We start from the raw sequence: 13,362 nt of genomic DNA on the forward strand, positions 1-13,362 counted from the left end.
TAGGAAATGCTGTATTCTACAAAAAAACCAAGAATAAGTCCACTGGAAACCTTTTAAACCTCTTTTGGGTGTGGGTGACATTGAAGGTGGGGCTCACAGATGGGTAATTCTGTAAAATACAGGGAGCCTGAAAGGGAAGAAAACCCAAAAGCAAACCAAGAATCAGCCCACGAGCAGCTAAACACAGCTACAGAAGTTCAGTGTGCTGAGAGGCAGAGCAGAGAAATTTTAGGTTTGTGCCTGCTGGAAAAAGGGATTTGGAGCTGAGCCAGGATTGTGTGTCATGGTACTCCCAGGGCTCAGAGCACACAGACTTGGGGATGTGCATTTAGCTAAGCAGGATTGCACATGCACATCTGTGTGTCAGCCCTTTCTCCCTGCAGCCAAATTCCTGTTTGGAAAGGCAGTGCTGCCTGCTTGGGTAAGAGACAGACCATATATATGGAATATTTGAAAAGCTGTGCTATGGTGGCAATTCCTGGCATGAGAGATTTACTGTTCAAGGCTGGAGTGTTGGATATGGGAGGGGAGTGAGCCCCTCTCTCTGACTGAGCAGTCATTCATTAATAAAAATAAGAATTAGAAAAGGGAAAAAACCCCAAAGCTTTTTAGGAACTCTGTTAGAGCTGTCTGACACATCTTCAGCTGAAATAAAGCAGGAAAATGTTGCTGTGCCCTCAGCCCACTTGTCAGGCAGGCAGCCTGAAGCCAGTGGTGTAGGAAACCCCTGCTGGAAATGGGGAAGTTAGAAAAGCTTGGCCTTATCTAATCTGGTTTGTGGTATTTATTAACCCATCACCACCTCTGCTCAAAGTACAGTGGGGAGTGATGTTAGGACAGCTGGGACCATTTCAGTTTTGCACAAAGCAAAAGGGAGTTCTGGCCTTTTCTGTAAAAATACCCAATTTGTGTTTGTCTTTTGTCCAAAGAGTCTGTCATAACTGTCTTCTAGATGTTTTAAATTATTTCCTTTGGGCAGATTTCCTCAAAGAAGTGTCAGCCTGGAGTAGCCTAACACCTTGCAGGGGAAGTGCAGTCCCTGGGTGCTGTAACACCTCTCCTAGGAGGGAAGGCTGGGAGAATTGGGATTGTGTAGCCTGGAGAAGGAAAATCTCTGGGGAGCTCTTATTGAGGTCTTTGAGCACCTGAAGGGGCTCCAGGAGAGCTGGAGAGGGACTTGGGACAAGGTTCTGGGGTGGCAGGACACAGGGAATGGCTTCCCACTGCAGAGGGCAGGGATGGATGGGATATTGGGAGGAATTGTTCCCTGGGAGGGTGCTGAGGCCCTGGGACAGCTGCCCAGAGAAGCTGTGGCTGCCCCTGGATCCCTGGCAGTGTCCAAGGCCAGGCTGGACAGGGCTTGGAGCAGCCTGGGACAGTGGGAGGTGTCCCTGCCCATGGTGGGGATGGAATGAGATGGGCTTTCAAGTCACTTCCAACCTGAACTATTCTGTAATTGTATGAAAACCCAGATCAAATTTGGTAAATGTGGGCATGGATGATAGTTTTGAGCTAAAAGCATAATTAAAGTTGAAAGATTTGCAATTTTAGTGAGGTGGTGTTTTAGTTTTTTTTTTTATGAACAGAGGAAAACAGAGTATTTTCTATGTTTAAAATGACTTAAAAATATAGTTTAATTTATATGCATGTACATGCCTGTGAAATGAAGCTGTGCAAGGTCCCAGGAGCAGCAGCACTCAGAGTGTGGGGTGGCCAGGCCTGAGGGAATGGCTGTAGGAAGGTTCAAGGGGGAAAAACTGAGATCAGTCTCCTGACTTCTCATTCCTTCTCTTTATGAGCTTGTGTGAACAAAGACAGTGCTTAGACTTTTTGATATGAGCCTGAATTTGGGATCAGCTACCCCAAAGCTGCTCCTCTCTGTGGTTCTGTCACTGTTGTCACCTGGATGTTTAATTATTAACAAGCAGGATCTCTGCTCCCAAATCATCCAGCAGTACCTGTGAAACTGTCCAAGGATGTGGCCCAAGTTAATATATGTGCTTCCTTCTTCCCCAGGTACTCTACAGCAGTTTTATTCTGAGTACTCCAGGTATTTCAGCACCATTTCTAAAAACTTAGGACCATTTTCTCTGTGTGCTTCATACCTAAGTGTACATTTTCCACTCTCATTCATATAATTCCCTCCCTTTTGGGAATGTCTTCCCATGTCAACCAGTGTTGTTTTCCTACTTTCAGGCATCCAGCAAGTCTAGCCACTCTGGAAAAGCTTGTTTGTTGGGTAGAGCTGGTTCAGTGCTTTGACATTGCCTTAAATGATCCTTTCAATGATCATAATTTTAAAGCTAGCCTTAATTAAATGAGCCAGAGGCTTCCATTTCTAGAATAATTTGTCTGGCTGTGGATTGTGCTTTAAAAAACCCTGACAAAACCACATCAAAAGCAACCACTGAAATCCTAGGACAAAAAAAAAATATCATGGGGAGAGAGTCTTAGAATTTGATTTTTTTTTTCCTAAACAAAAAAATGCCCAGTATGGAGTGTAATAATGGAACTTTAAATAGCTCCAAGATTTTTATTTGAGCTTGCAGCTTCCATGGTTGAGTAAATGATACTTCAATGCTGTGTGGAAATACTGTAACACAATAATTCTTTTTTCTGTAACATAAGAACTTCTTCTTTTTCATAAAGAAGAACTTTCAAGATGAAAGTGAGCTCTATCTCATTTTGTGATAATGAAGCTGCATCCTGTGCTCTGTAAGCTGTTAAATGCTCTGCAGAATATTCTTGATGTGATCTTAGTAAAGTCAGCATAGAAGGGTGGATAAAATAAATGTATTTAAATTCCCTTTTCTTCACAAAGAGTTAAAAGAAAAATTGAAAGACTTGAAGCTTAAACTTATTGTTAAATGTTCAGATGATCAAAGTAAAATGGTATTTAAGCAATTTGGCTGAGCACATGAAAAGAGTGTTTGACAGGGTTGTTACCTGGTGCTTGTTTTAGTGGGGAATCAGGGAGTATTTTCATTGGAGTTACTAGTTCCAATCAAAATTGAGAAAACCAATAAAGGACTGCAAAGGAAGGCAGTTGTTTCTTGCTTTTCCAGTCTGCAGATTGAATACCAGATATGGAGCTGTAAGGTCATCTTGGTTCAGCCATGAAAGCACAAAGTTGATGACTGGTATTCCTCTAATACCTCCTGGTATTAGATTATTTCCTTCTTTCTAATAAAGATTCTGATGTCCACCCTGCATTCAGAAATGCAGTTTTGTTTACATGTGGCATTAATGATGATTATTAACAGGGAGTTTGGAGAGTGTTTTCTCTGTCTCGCGCTTCATTTGGACACAGATCTAACAGATTACAGAAGAGTTGGAGATAAACAGAGCTATAAACTCACCAAAATGTTTGCATATTTCTGATTAAGAAAGGAAATAACAAATCTAAGTTTAGCTGCAAATTGTGTATTTTTTTTTAATTTGCCATAAAGTGAAAAATCACTTTTTCATTAGGAAAACTTTTAAAGTGGCCTGAAGAAGAAAAACCAATAAAAATCCATGCTGAAGTGGCCTTTATTTAAATTTATTTAAACAGGGTGCTCTGTGTTGGCTGCTTGTGAGTGATGATGTCAAACCTAAACTTCTGCCTCTCATGCACATCCACTGTTAACTGGAGGAATTGGTCTCCTGACATGCAGATTTCTGATTTCTGTGACACAAAAATCCAGGGTGTTTGCTGCTGTTAGGGTCCAGTGGTTCTGCACAAGAGTTTCCATTCTATACCTCAGCTTTATAACACTTTTTTTTCCAAACTCTTGACTTTTGGACTGATTTTCCCTTCCAGTTTATCTGCTGCCAAAAGTGGATTTCTTTTTTGGAAAGTTGGAGCAAGGACAGCATGCCAGTTTTGGAAGATGAGAGTACTAGTCCTTATGAAAATATGGGCGTTTTTGGTTTTAAATTCAAATATGTGGAAACAAAGTTAAGATGTCCTGGAAGACAAGTTTGAGAGGTAGAGAGGAAGCCTTGATTTTGAGCTATGATTTTGAGCTATGGTCTAATGAAAATCCTAGGCTATGAGTTTGTTTTCTCTCTTCCTAAGCTCAGATACTATGGCAGAGGGGGGATCTGCCGTGTAGCAGTGATATTTGAGAAAATAGCAAATAACACTGGGCTTGATTGTCCCCCTCTGCTCTGCTCTGGTGAGATCCCATCAGGAATAAATGGATCTGCTGGAGTGAATCTGGAGAAGGCCATGGGGATCCTCCAAGGGCTGGAGCCCCTCTGCTCTTGGCTGGGACAGCTGGGGGTGCTCACCTGGAGAAGAGAAGGCTCCAGGGAGAGCTCAGAGCCCCTTCCAGTGCCTAAAGGGGCTCCAGGAGAGCTGGAGAGGGACTGGGGACAAAGCATGGAGGGACAGGACACAGGGAATGGCTTCCCACAGCCAGAGGGCAGGGATGGATGGGATATTGGGAATTAGTAATTGTTCCCTGTGAGGGTGGTGAGCCCTGGCACAGGGTGCCCACAGAAGCTGTGGCTGCCCCTGGATCCCTGGAATTGTTCCAGGCCAGGCTGGACAGGGCTTGGAGAACCTGGGATAGTGGAAAATAGAACATTCCTGCTCTCAGATATTTTAATTTTCCTTGTATTGAATTATTCTATCACTAATTTGGCTTTGAAATGAAGAAGGGTAGATTTAGATGAAATGTTGAGAAGAAATTCTTCCCTGTGAGAGAGGTGAGGCCCTGGCACAGGGTGCCCAGAGCAGCTGTGGCTGCCCCTGGATCCCTGGCAGTGCCCAAGGCCAGGCTGGACAGGGCTTGGAGCAGCCTGGGACAGTGGGAGGTGTCCCTGCCCCTGGCAAGGGGTGGCACTGGATGAGTTTTTTAAGGTCCCTTCCCACCCAAACCATCCTGTGATTATATATTGTTCTATAAAACAAAAATAACTGCTGTTACTACTCAAAAAAAAAAAATTATTCCTCTGTCCTAAGCATTCCTAAAATTAAATATGTTTATTCTTTTGATAAGATAAAAACTAGAGATATCTCATTGAGGCAAGAACCTTCAGCTGGGAGTGGTTGTTCCTGTTTGATGCTGTCTTAGCACTGGGAGGATTTTGGGGTTTGGTTTGGGGTTTCTCTTGCCACACAGAGCTCTCTGTGCCATGACTGGGTGTCAGGGTACCTGCTGGCACTTGTGCAGCTCTGAGGGAACCTTTAAAGTTTGATTTCACTATAGAAATCAATTTGAAATAAATCTATTCTCCTTATCAGTCTTTTAATGGTGACTCATTAAAATTATCTACAGCACAGTTAGAGCAGGGTCACCAAAGAAAGCTGTTGTTAGCTGCCTATTTAGGTTTTTTGACCCATTTTTTCTTCTTTTTTATGTGAAATGTAATATTTAAAAATTAATTTATTTTAAAACATTTTTATGTGAAATATAATATTTTTGCCCCATTTTTTCTTCTTTTCTTGTGTGGAATACAGCAATATCAGTAGTCATTGTCTTGGCAGAAAATAAAGAGTAATTGAGAGATTTGGAATGGAAAGTATGCCATGTTGTGAATTTGTATTGAAAGCAGGACCTTTATGAAATGCATTCATGCAGCTACTTGCCCTGCTGTCAAAATTACAGTAATTAAGAAATTACTTCAAATATTTTGCTTTGTGCTGCTTTTATGCAAATGAAACAATGACATGGAGCTGCCCACTGTGTTACTTTCATTTCTGTCTGAAAGGATGGTTATAAATGCAATAAACAACTTGAGGAACCAAATACTCCTAGGAGGAGTTTTCCCAAAGAATTTGAGACAAAATAATAAAAGACTGTTTTCTGTCTCAAGGTTTTGGACCCCATTTTTATTTTAAAATAAAATTAATGCTGTTCTTTCAAAATGTGATATTTATCCTTTGAAGGATGCAAAATGATCCTGAGCTTAAACTGAGGGTTTTCTTAGCTTTTCATTGAAAATGACACCCAAAATTACAGTTGGTAACCCAAGCAAAATTATTTTACACTTTTAACATTTGGATGGCACCTTTATAATTTAATTGGTTGCCAAGTGCTTCCAGCTCCACCCATCTAAATTTCTTCATCTCCAGTTTCTCTTGAAGGAGTGTGGACTTGACAGTGGAAGGGGAGAATTGCCAGGGATCTATGCCATAAAACTTCTTTTTTTCGGAGAGATGAAGGCAGCTGGATTGTCTTCAGGCACAGAACTTGATGGAGCCAGGAGATGTGGCTCAGTGGGAAAGGAAGAAAGCTGTGTATTGAAATCCAGTTGGGATCATTTTAATTCCTGTATAGAACTATCCCTGCACACAGATCCCTTGATAGTGCAGCAGTTTGGCTGTAAAACTTGTCTGATTGTCAGCAGGCATCTTTCAGGAGTGAATCCAACTGTGTCAGCTCTAACAAAAGGTAGTTGTTGGAACCAGAATTGTTTTTTTGTTTCATGAATGAGAAATCAGAGACCTGGGTCACAGGACATGTCCTGTTCAGAGGCTTCTAAAGGTTTGTGCCATGGAAAGGCAAGGTGCATGTCCCATTTTCTGCACATGAGCTTGGTCAGGGTGTTGCTGCCTCAAAAGTGTTCCCTTCTGTGGGGCCTGGGAGAAGGAGGTGTGCAATTAAAGACCTGTGGGTATGGACCTTAAAAAACGAGGGTCCTGCTAGATTTGAGGATATTTTCTTCTGTTCCTATTTTAAGATTCATGCACAAGTCCATTGAGGAGCAACTGAGGGGAACTTGAGGAACAACTGAGGGAGCTGGGGGTGCTCAGCCTGGAGAAAAGGAGGCTCAGGGGTGCCCTCATCACTCTCTATAACTCCCTGAAAGGGGCCTGTGCCCAGCTGGGGCTGGGCTCTTTCTCCAGCAGCACTGACACAACCAGAGCACACAGCCTCAAGCTGCACCAAGGGAAATTGAGGTTGGATATTAGAAAGAGTTTTTTACAGAAAGGTGATAAAGTTCTGGAATGGCTGCCCAGGGAGGTGGTGGAGTCCCCATCCCTGGGTGTGTTTAACCAAGCCTGGATGTGGCACTGGGGGCCAGGGTTTAGTTGAGCTGTTGGGGCTGGGTTGGACTCCATGGTCTTTAAGGTCTCTTCCACCCTATTCATTCTGTGAATAGAAAGAGATGTGTTTCAGTTAAAAATTAAAAAACTTGATTGCCAAAATTCACTTCTCCAGGCATAAATGTCTCCTGTGGCAGAGTCTGTTATCTGCATGGGGAATGTTCAGGAGGCATCTGAGAAAGAATGTAATTTACTGGAGATGTGGCTTGCCATTACCTGTATCATTCCTTATTTCATTGTCACCATTTTAAAACCAAAACCCATACCCACAGAGTCTTCTGGAAGCACAGATTTTGGCTAAAAAAGTACAGCTGTATTCTTCTCAAGAAAATTCCATTTTAGACATCACAAAACCTGTTCAGAAAAAGAGATGAGTACTCATATTCATGTGCCATGTCAGCACTCAGCCTGGCATCTCTGTACCATCTGCAGTCACTGAGAATTGCATAATTTCTCCTGACTTGCAGTTTTATTTAGGGGTTTCAGCATTAGTGGCCTGAGCCAGTGTGATACCAAGAAACTTTTGGAATGATTTGTGTTTGCACCAGATGAATTCACCTGAGTGAAGCTGTGGCTGCTCTTACAGGTACCATGGCTGGTGAAAGCCTGAGTGAGAGGTACAAACCCATCTTGTGTCCTGCTTCTGTGCTTTTCTCTGAGGTTCCAGGGTTGCATTCAGTCAGCTTTGCTCACACCACTGCAGATACCAAAGCTATTTCAGATTTGCAGCACTGCAGGGCTGTCAGACTTTTTCTCCATGAAATTTTAGGTTTTTTTAAAGTTATAGAGGCATTTGCACAATTCTAAAACCATTGAGAGTTTATGTTTTTCCTGTAAGAGGTGATTACTTTTGAATTTTTTTATTCACCTCAGTCATGTGAAACTGTTTTCCCAATGTCTCCCCATGCTTTTTATCTAAAATAACACATTCTTGCCCTCAGATACTTTAATTTGCATTGTATTAAATTATTCTAATTCTATCACTAATTTGGCTTTAAAATGAAGAAGGGTTGATTTAGATGAAATGTTGAGAAGAAATTCTTCCCTGTGAAATTCTTTCCTGGTGTGAGAGTAGTGAAGTCCTAGCACAGGGTGCCCAGAGAAGCTGTGGCTGCTCCTGGATCCCTGGAAGTGTTTCAGGCCAGGCTGGACAGGGCTTGGAGCAACCTGGGACAGTGGAAGGTGTCCCTGCCCATGGCAGGGGGTGGAACTGGATGAGTTTTAAGGTCCTTTCCTACCCAAACCATCCTGTGACTCTGTGATAATTTATTATAATGCCTAATACTTTTAAAGCAGGTACTATTGTGGGTGTGTAGAGTCATTACAGAACTCTGTGCCTGCTTTGATGGGAGAGTCATAGAGGCTTCCATCACTGGACTTCTCCAAATGAACAAAACCACAGTGGCATCAAGGCTGTCAGTGCATTGTGCTGGATAACCCAGTCATCCCTCCAGAATGGTGCCACACCCTGTCCCCACAGCTGGGGCACTGCTTTGTGGCTCAAGGTGGAGCTTGGTGGCCATGCAGGGTTTTGTGTGTTGCTGGGATGGGCTGGGACAGCCCCTTGGATTCTTTGCTGAGTGATGCAGATGGGCTGATGTGTGGGTTCAGCAGTGCTGGTTTTCTCTGGTGCCTGCTGCAGTGAGAGGTGCTGAGAGCAAGCTGGGTGACTGAACCAGCAGGCCCAAGTGTGGCTGCTTTGGGTGTGCTGTGGAATTCTCCTGCTCTCTCCTGTAGCTGCTTCCTGCTGCTGTTTGTGGCTTTGCCCCTAACTGGGCTCTCAGAAGGGGTTTGTGAGTGAGTTCCTTGAGGGAGATTCATTGACAGGGTTCCCCATGTAGCGTGGTGTGAGAGGAGGTTTGGTTGGGTTCCCGCTGTCCACAGGCATTCCCAGCCTGTGGGTGTCCCTGGGGCTCCTGCTGTGGGGAGGAGTGAGTGAGGGTCTGTGTGCAGCAGGGTTTGGCAGCTGCTGCTCCAGCCACAGCCCTCAGCTACACAAACAAACGTGTGGCTTTATTGAGGGAGCTGCAAATAGCCCGCAGCTGCTCTCCTCAGCTCTCTGCTGACCCTGCTGGCAGCAGGAGGCTGAGGGTAGGTGACCTCCAGTGGCCTCTGTCAACTTCAGTTCCTCTGCTTCTGTGAAGGATTTTTGTATGAAGTCTTGTATATGAGATGTTTGTGTGTTACAGTGACAAGAACAATGTGAATAATCTCTGTAGTAATAGTAGCCTCTTCGAGCCAGGTCTCATTATCTCTTGGAGGTCTAGTACTCACCCAAGATAGCTCAGCTCCCTTTGGAGGCTTAAAATCAGCAGGATGGCTTCTGTTGCAGTGTGGAAATAAAAAGGTTTAATAAAAAGTAAAATAACAAACAGAAAAATCGAGCCAGGTGCAAGAGGTCCTCCTCCCCCTGGTAAAACACCTTACAAAAGGGATTAGTTTCTTTTTTCTCTTCTTTTTCTAGCAAATTGTCTAGGCAGGACTTTCTGGCTTCTGTCCAATTGGCTATCCTTAAGTTTGAGGTGAAGTCCTCAAGGTCTTATGAGGTGGCTTTTTCACCAAATTGAGGAGAGAAACTTCTGGGCTTCTTTCCTTTTTGAGGGGACAAAGGACAGTTTTGTCACTCTGTCAGCAAAAGGCACATTCCTGTACTTTGTGATATTTTTCTCCAGTTTATAAAGATGCCATTTGCTTTTGCTTATTCAATAATAAGAATAGATAAACAAGAATAAACTTATTCTTATTTATTCTTATTAATCTCACTGTAACTTTTTTTATTATTATTTCCTTAGTCAAAATGTTACGGCCAGACGTTATTGACAGAAGTTTACAAGCATCTGAATTTGATTGAATCAGACTACTTTGGAATTGAGTTCCAGAATATCCAGTCATATTGGGTGAGTACAGTTCCCTGACAAATCTGGGATTGTAAAAAGGTTGGGTGAATGCAGTTCCTTGAGTGACAAAAATGTCTCAGTCTGCTGCAGTTTCCTGTAGTCTCCTGTGGGATTATCTCTTGGATTCTTGTAAAGCTGTTTCACTCAGCAGAATGACAAGAGCTATTGAAGAAGAAGGGAGAAGAATCAGATCCTGCTTCTTGTTAAGTCTCAGAAATTGTGTAAAGTTAAATAGCTGCTGATGTTCCCACTTGCAGGGACAGAAATAAAATCCTCCTTTCCTCTGAAAAGAGAAACATGAACTCCAAGTGTACTCTGCAGAGCATTTATAAAATCAAATTGTGGTGTGTAATTTTGGTAGTGTTCATATTTATCTTCAGTTAATTCAGTCTTCAATTAATTTTCCTGAAGAGCCATTACAAACCTCTTTCTAATCAACAAAAACCTCAGCAGACCTGCAAGCTTTTTAAATCATTGATCTAGATCAATGCTGACACCTTTAAGCCTCCTAGTCACTTATCCTGAACCTTGCAAAGAGGACAGTGTGGCTTCTAAACTAGAAAATGTTCCCCAAACTTTCCTTTCATTTTGATTGTTTTGGTTTTTTCAACTTTTTTTTTAAATTACTTTTTTTTAGTTTTAGGACTCATAGGCAGAGAATAGGATTGAGAACATAGGGAGTACTAAAGGCAGTATCCATGCTGCTCTTGAGCTGAGGAAATACACTAAAGCTTGTTTAGTTTCTGTTGCTTGTGCATGGTGTGCAAACTGTTCTTGCAGCTAATAATGTTCTTAAAATCCTCAGCTGTCTCACAAACAGAGCAGTAAGGACCAAACATAATCATCTTGTAACAATTTTCTCTTTGGAAGAGTGGGGAAAATAAAAGGTTGAGCTTCCAGAATATTTTGCATTGCTTTTGTGGATTCTCCTTTTACTAGAACAAAAGTCTTTCTTGTAAAACGTGCTTGTCAAAAAGGAAAAAATGGTGGGAAGTTAATATTGAGTAAAAAACCTTAAGTAGGTAGGGAAGAGTGACAGAAATAGCACAGAAGGGAAAAAACCATTGGAGCTTTTCATATTCTGCAGACTTTCTGTAATTCTGCAGCCTGGCTCCTGTCAGACTGTGGGTTTTGGCATGACTCCTGCCCTCTTGGCACTGGGGCTCTGCTTTTGCTGACCTGGCTCTTCTTCTGTCCAGATGAGCTTTAAGCACAGATCAGTGGCTTTTGTATTGATGCATGAGAAATGTCAATTCATATAGAGAAGTACACTTTTTGTAAAGCAAAGAATTACTGCATTGAGGAAGAAAATGCTACTCATAAATTATTGCTTAATTTGAATTTCCTTTTGATGTTTTCATATTATATTAAATAAGAATGTTTGTAATTTTTTTCTCTTCAATTTCAGATTTGGCTGGAACCTATGAAACCTGTTATTAAACAAGTACGGAGTAAGTAGTTTTAAAAAAAAGGAAGTTTTCCTTAATTTACATCTTCTTTATGTGGGTTGCTTTCACAATTACTACTTGATTTACTGGTTATGCTTCCCTGTAAAACACACATGGCAGGGGTGAGAATGGTTCCTGCTGGGGCATGCTAACCTGACATTTTAATAGGCACTGTGTGGTGGGTGGAATGGAAACTTCCTGAGGGTAGGGTTCTTTCTCTGATAAATATCTGGGTAGGTTGGCTCAGCTGCTGCTGTATTGAAGTGAAATATAACACTTGCTGTGTTAGCTTTTGGAAGTTGTTGTGTTGTCATACCGTGGGAAGAAAAAGGAACATTTTGGCTGATTCCCATGGCAGCTCTTTCCACATGCTCAGGAGCAGCTGCCCTGGAGGAGCAGAGGTGGGGATGTCCCACCTGGGTGGGGGCTGCAGTGTCAGAGCCTCTGCCTTGGCTCTGAAATATGGTCTTTATAGCACCTAAAAAGTGTTAATGTCACAGGCACTTTAAAGACCCAAAACAGCTGAAGAATTCAGGTTGCTGCTTGGTTCTTCAGATGTTGTTGAAAGATTAGATCCAGCTTTTTGTTTTTTCTCTGTAGAACACAGTTAAGCAATTTGTTTGTTTTGTGGTTCTGATTGTAGAGGCTTTGTGGAGAAACAAGATCAGGAGGGTGTGGTGGATTCCTACTCCTTTGCAAATATGTTGAAAATGAGTACTGGGAAGTAGCTTTTAGCTACTCTTCTGTCTAAAATTGATTGCCAGAAAATATGAAATCATCAATTCTAGCTCATTTTCTAACTTTAAGGTCATGATTTTTGACTTTTGTCAACACTGTTTTTTAAGCAGAAGAACCAAATCATCTATAAAATAGGGCTCCCTAGGGAGAATACAGAATATTTTCACTCTATTTTCCCTGCCAAAAAGATGTTGGGAGTGCTGTCTTTTTATATGCTCCTGGCTAGAAGGAATTATGTCCCAGTCAAAAGATCTGATGGGTCATAGGTCTGCAGTGCTGCTGGGTTACTCCTTCTATATCCTCTCCTATACCAAATAAATTGTGAAAACTTGACCTTAGACCACAGACAGCGTTCCCTGATGATACAAATATTGTTCTAAAATGGTCTAAAATCATGGGGATGTACTGAGATTTATAGCTGCTTTACAGTCTGCCACCCATGTTATGGTGCCAGTGAAACTGAAAGATTTACTTAATTTTTTTTGTTTATATTATTCTGTAAGAGATACCAGTCAGTTGTCTGGCAAATGTTCATGTTCTGAAATCAATTTTAAATTGACTAATTTTAGAAAGTGAATTTTCTATGTATTGGAGATTTTGTTTTCTTTTTTTTTTCTTTTTTTTTTTTTTTTCTTTTTTTTTGCTTTTTTTTTTTTTCTGTAGAATGTAATGATTTTGAAGTTAAACTTCAAACTTTTAGTCCAGCTGCAGGGGAACACAGATGTTATGGGCTTTAAGGTGATTTTGCTCAAAGTTGTTGGTCAATGTTGCTGGTGATTGCTGCAGATAGGCACTTCTGAGTCTTTGACATCCTCTCCAAAAAGTGAAATTCTTGGTTTACTCCCAGTTGGTTTTGGCTTTGTGACATCCATGGAACTTTGTCTTGTGTGATAAGGTTTGGAGTTTTTATTAAAATTTGGTTTTTTAATTAAAATTTCAAATTAATGCAGTCAGTTTTACTAGTGAATCATTTACTAGTGAATCATCATGGGAAGGAGTTTGGATCCAAATTTTGAGCCTCCCACCAGACACACAGTATCAGGCTGACATTTGGGTACCTTCTCTGAGGTGCTGCTACTTTCTATAATATACAGAGTTGTAATCACCATTCCTGCCTGGGTCATTTTTTCTCACATCCTTTTTGTTTCTTTCTCTTATTCAGATTTGGCTTCTTAAAATAAATTCTGAATATTAAGACTGGGCAAGTGTTTCTTTTCCTAATTTGAGTGGAACTTATTCA

General features: G+C 41.5%; 1 protein-coding gene across 3 annotated transcripts in view; it reads left to right on the forward strand.

The window, feature by feature from the left end:
- FARP2 (FERM, ARH/RhoGEF and pleckstrin domain protein 2) overlaps nucleotides 1–13,362 on the forward strand; it is a 77,686-nt gene that overhangs the window by 10,801 nt on the left and 53,523 nt on the right. For all 3 annotated transcript variants that reach the window (XM_054283087.1, XM_054283088.1, XM_054283089.1), the window contains exons 3-4: nucleotides 9,832–9,936; nucleotides 11,345–11,387. In XM_054283087.1, coding sequence (XP_054139062.1) covers nucleotides 9,832–9,936; nucleotides 11,345–11,387 — 148 coding nt within the window. The remainder of the gene's footprint in view (nucleotides 1–9,831; nucleotides 9,937–11,344; nucleotides 11,388–13,362) is intronic.

Source organism: Melozone crissalis, unplaced genomic scaffold (assembly GCF_028551555.1).
Source record: "Melozone crissalis strain CALT ecotype California unplaced genomic scaffold, PUWL_Pcris_2 ptg000034l_1, whole genome shotgun sequence".
Lineage (NCBI taxonomy): Eukaryota > Metazoa > Chordata > Aves > Passeriformes > Passerellidae > Melozone > Melozone crissalis.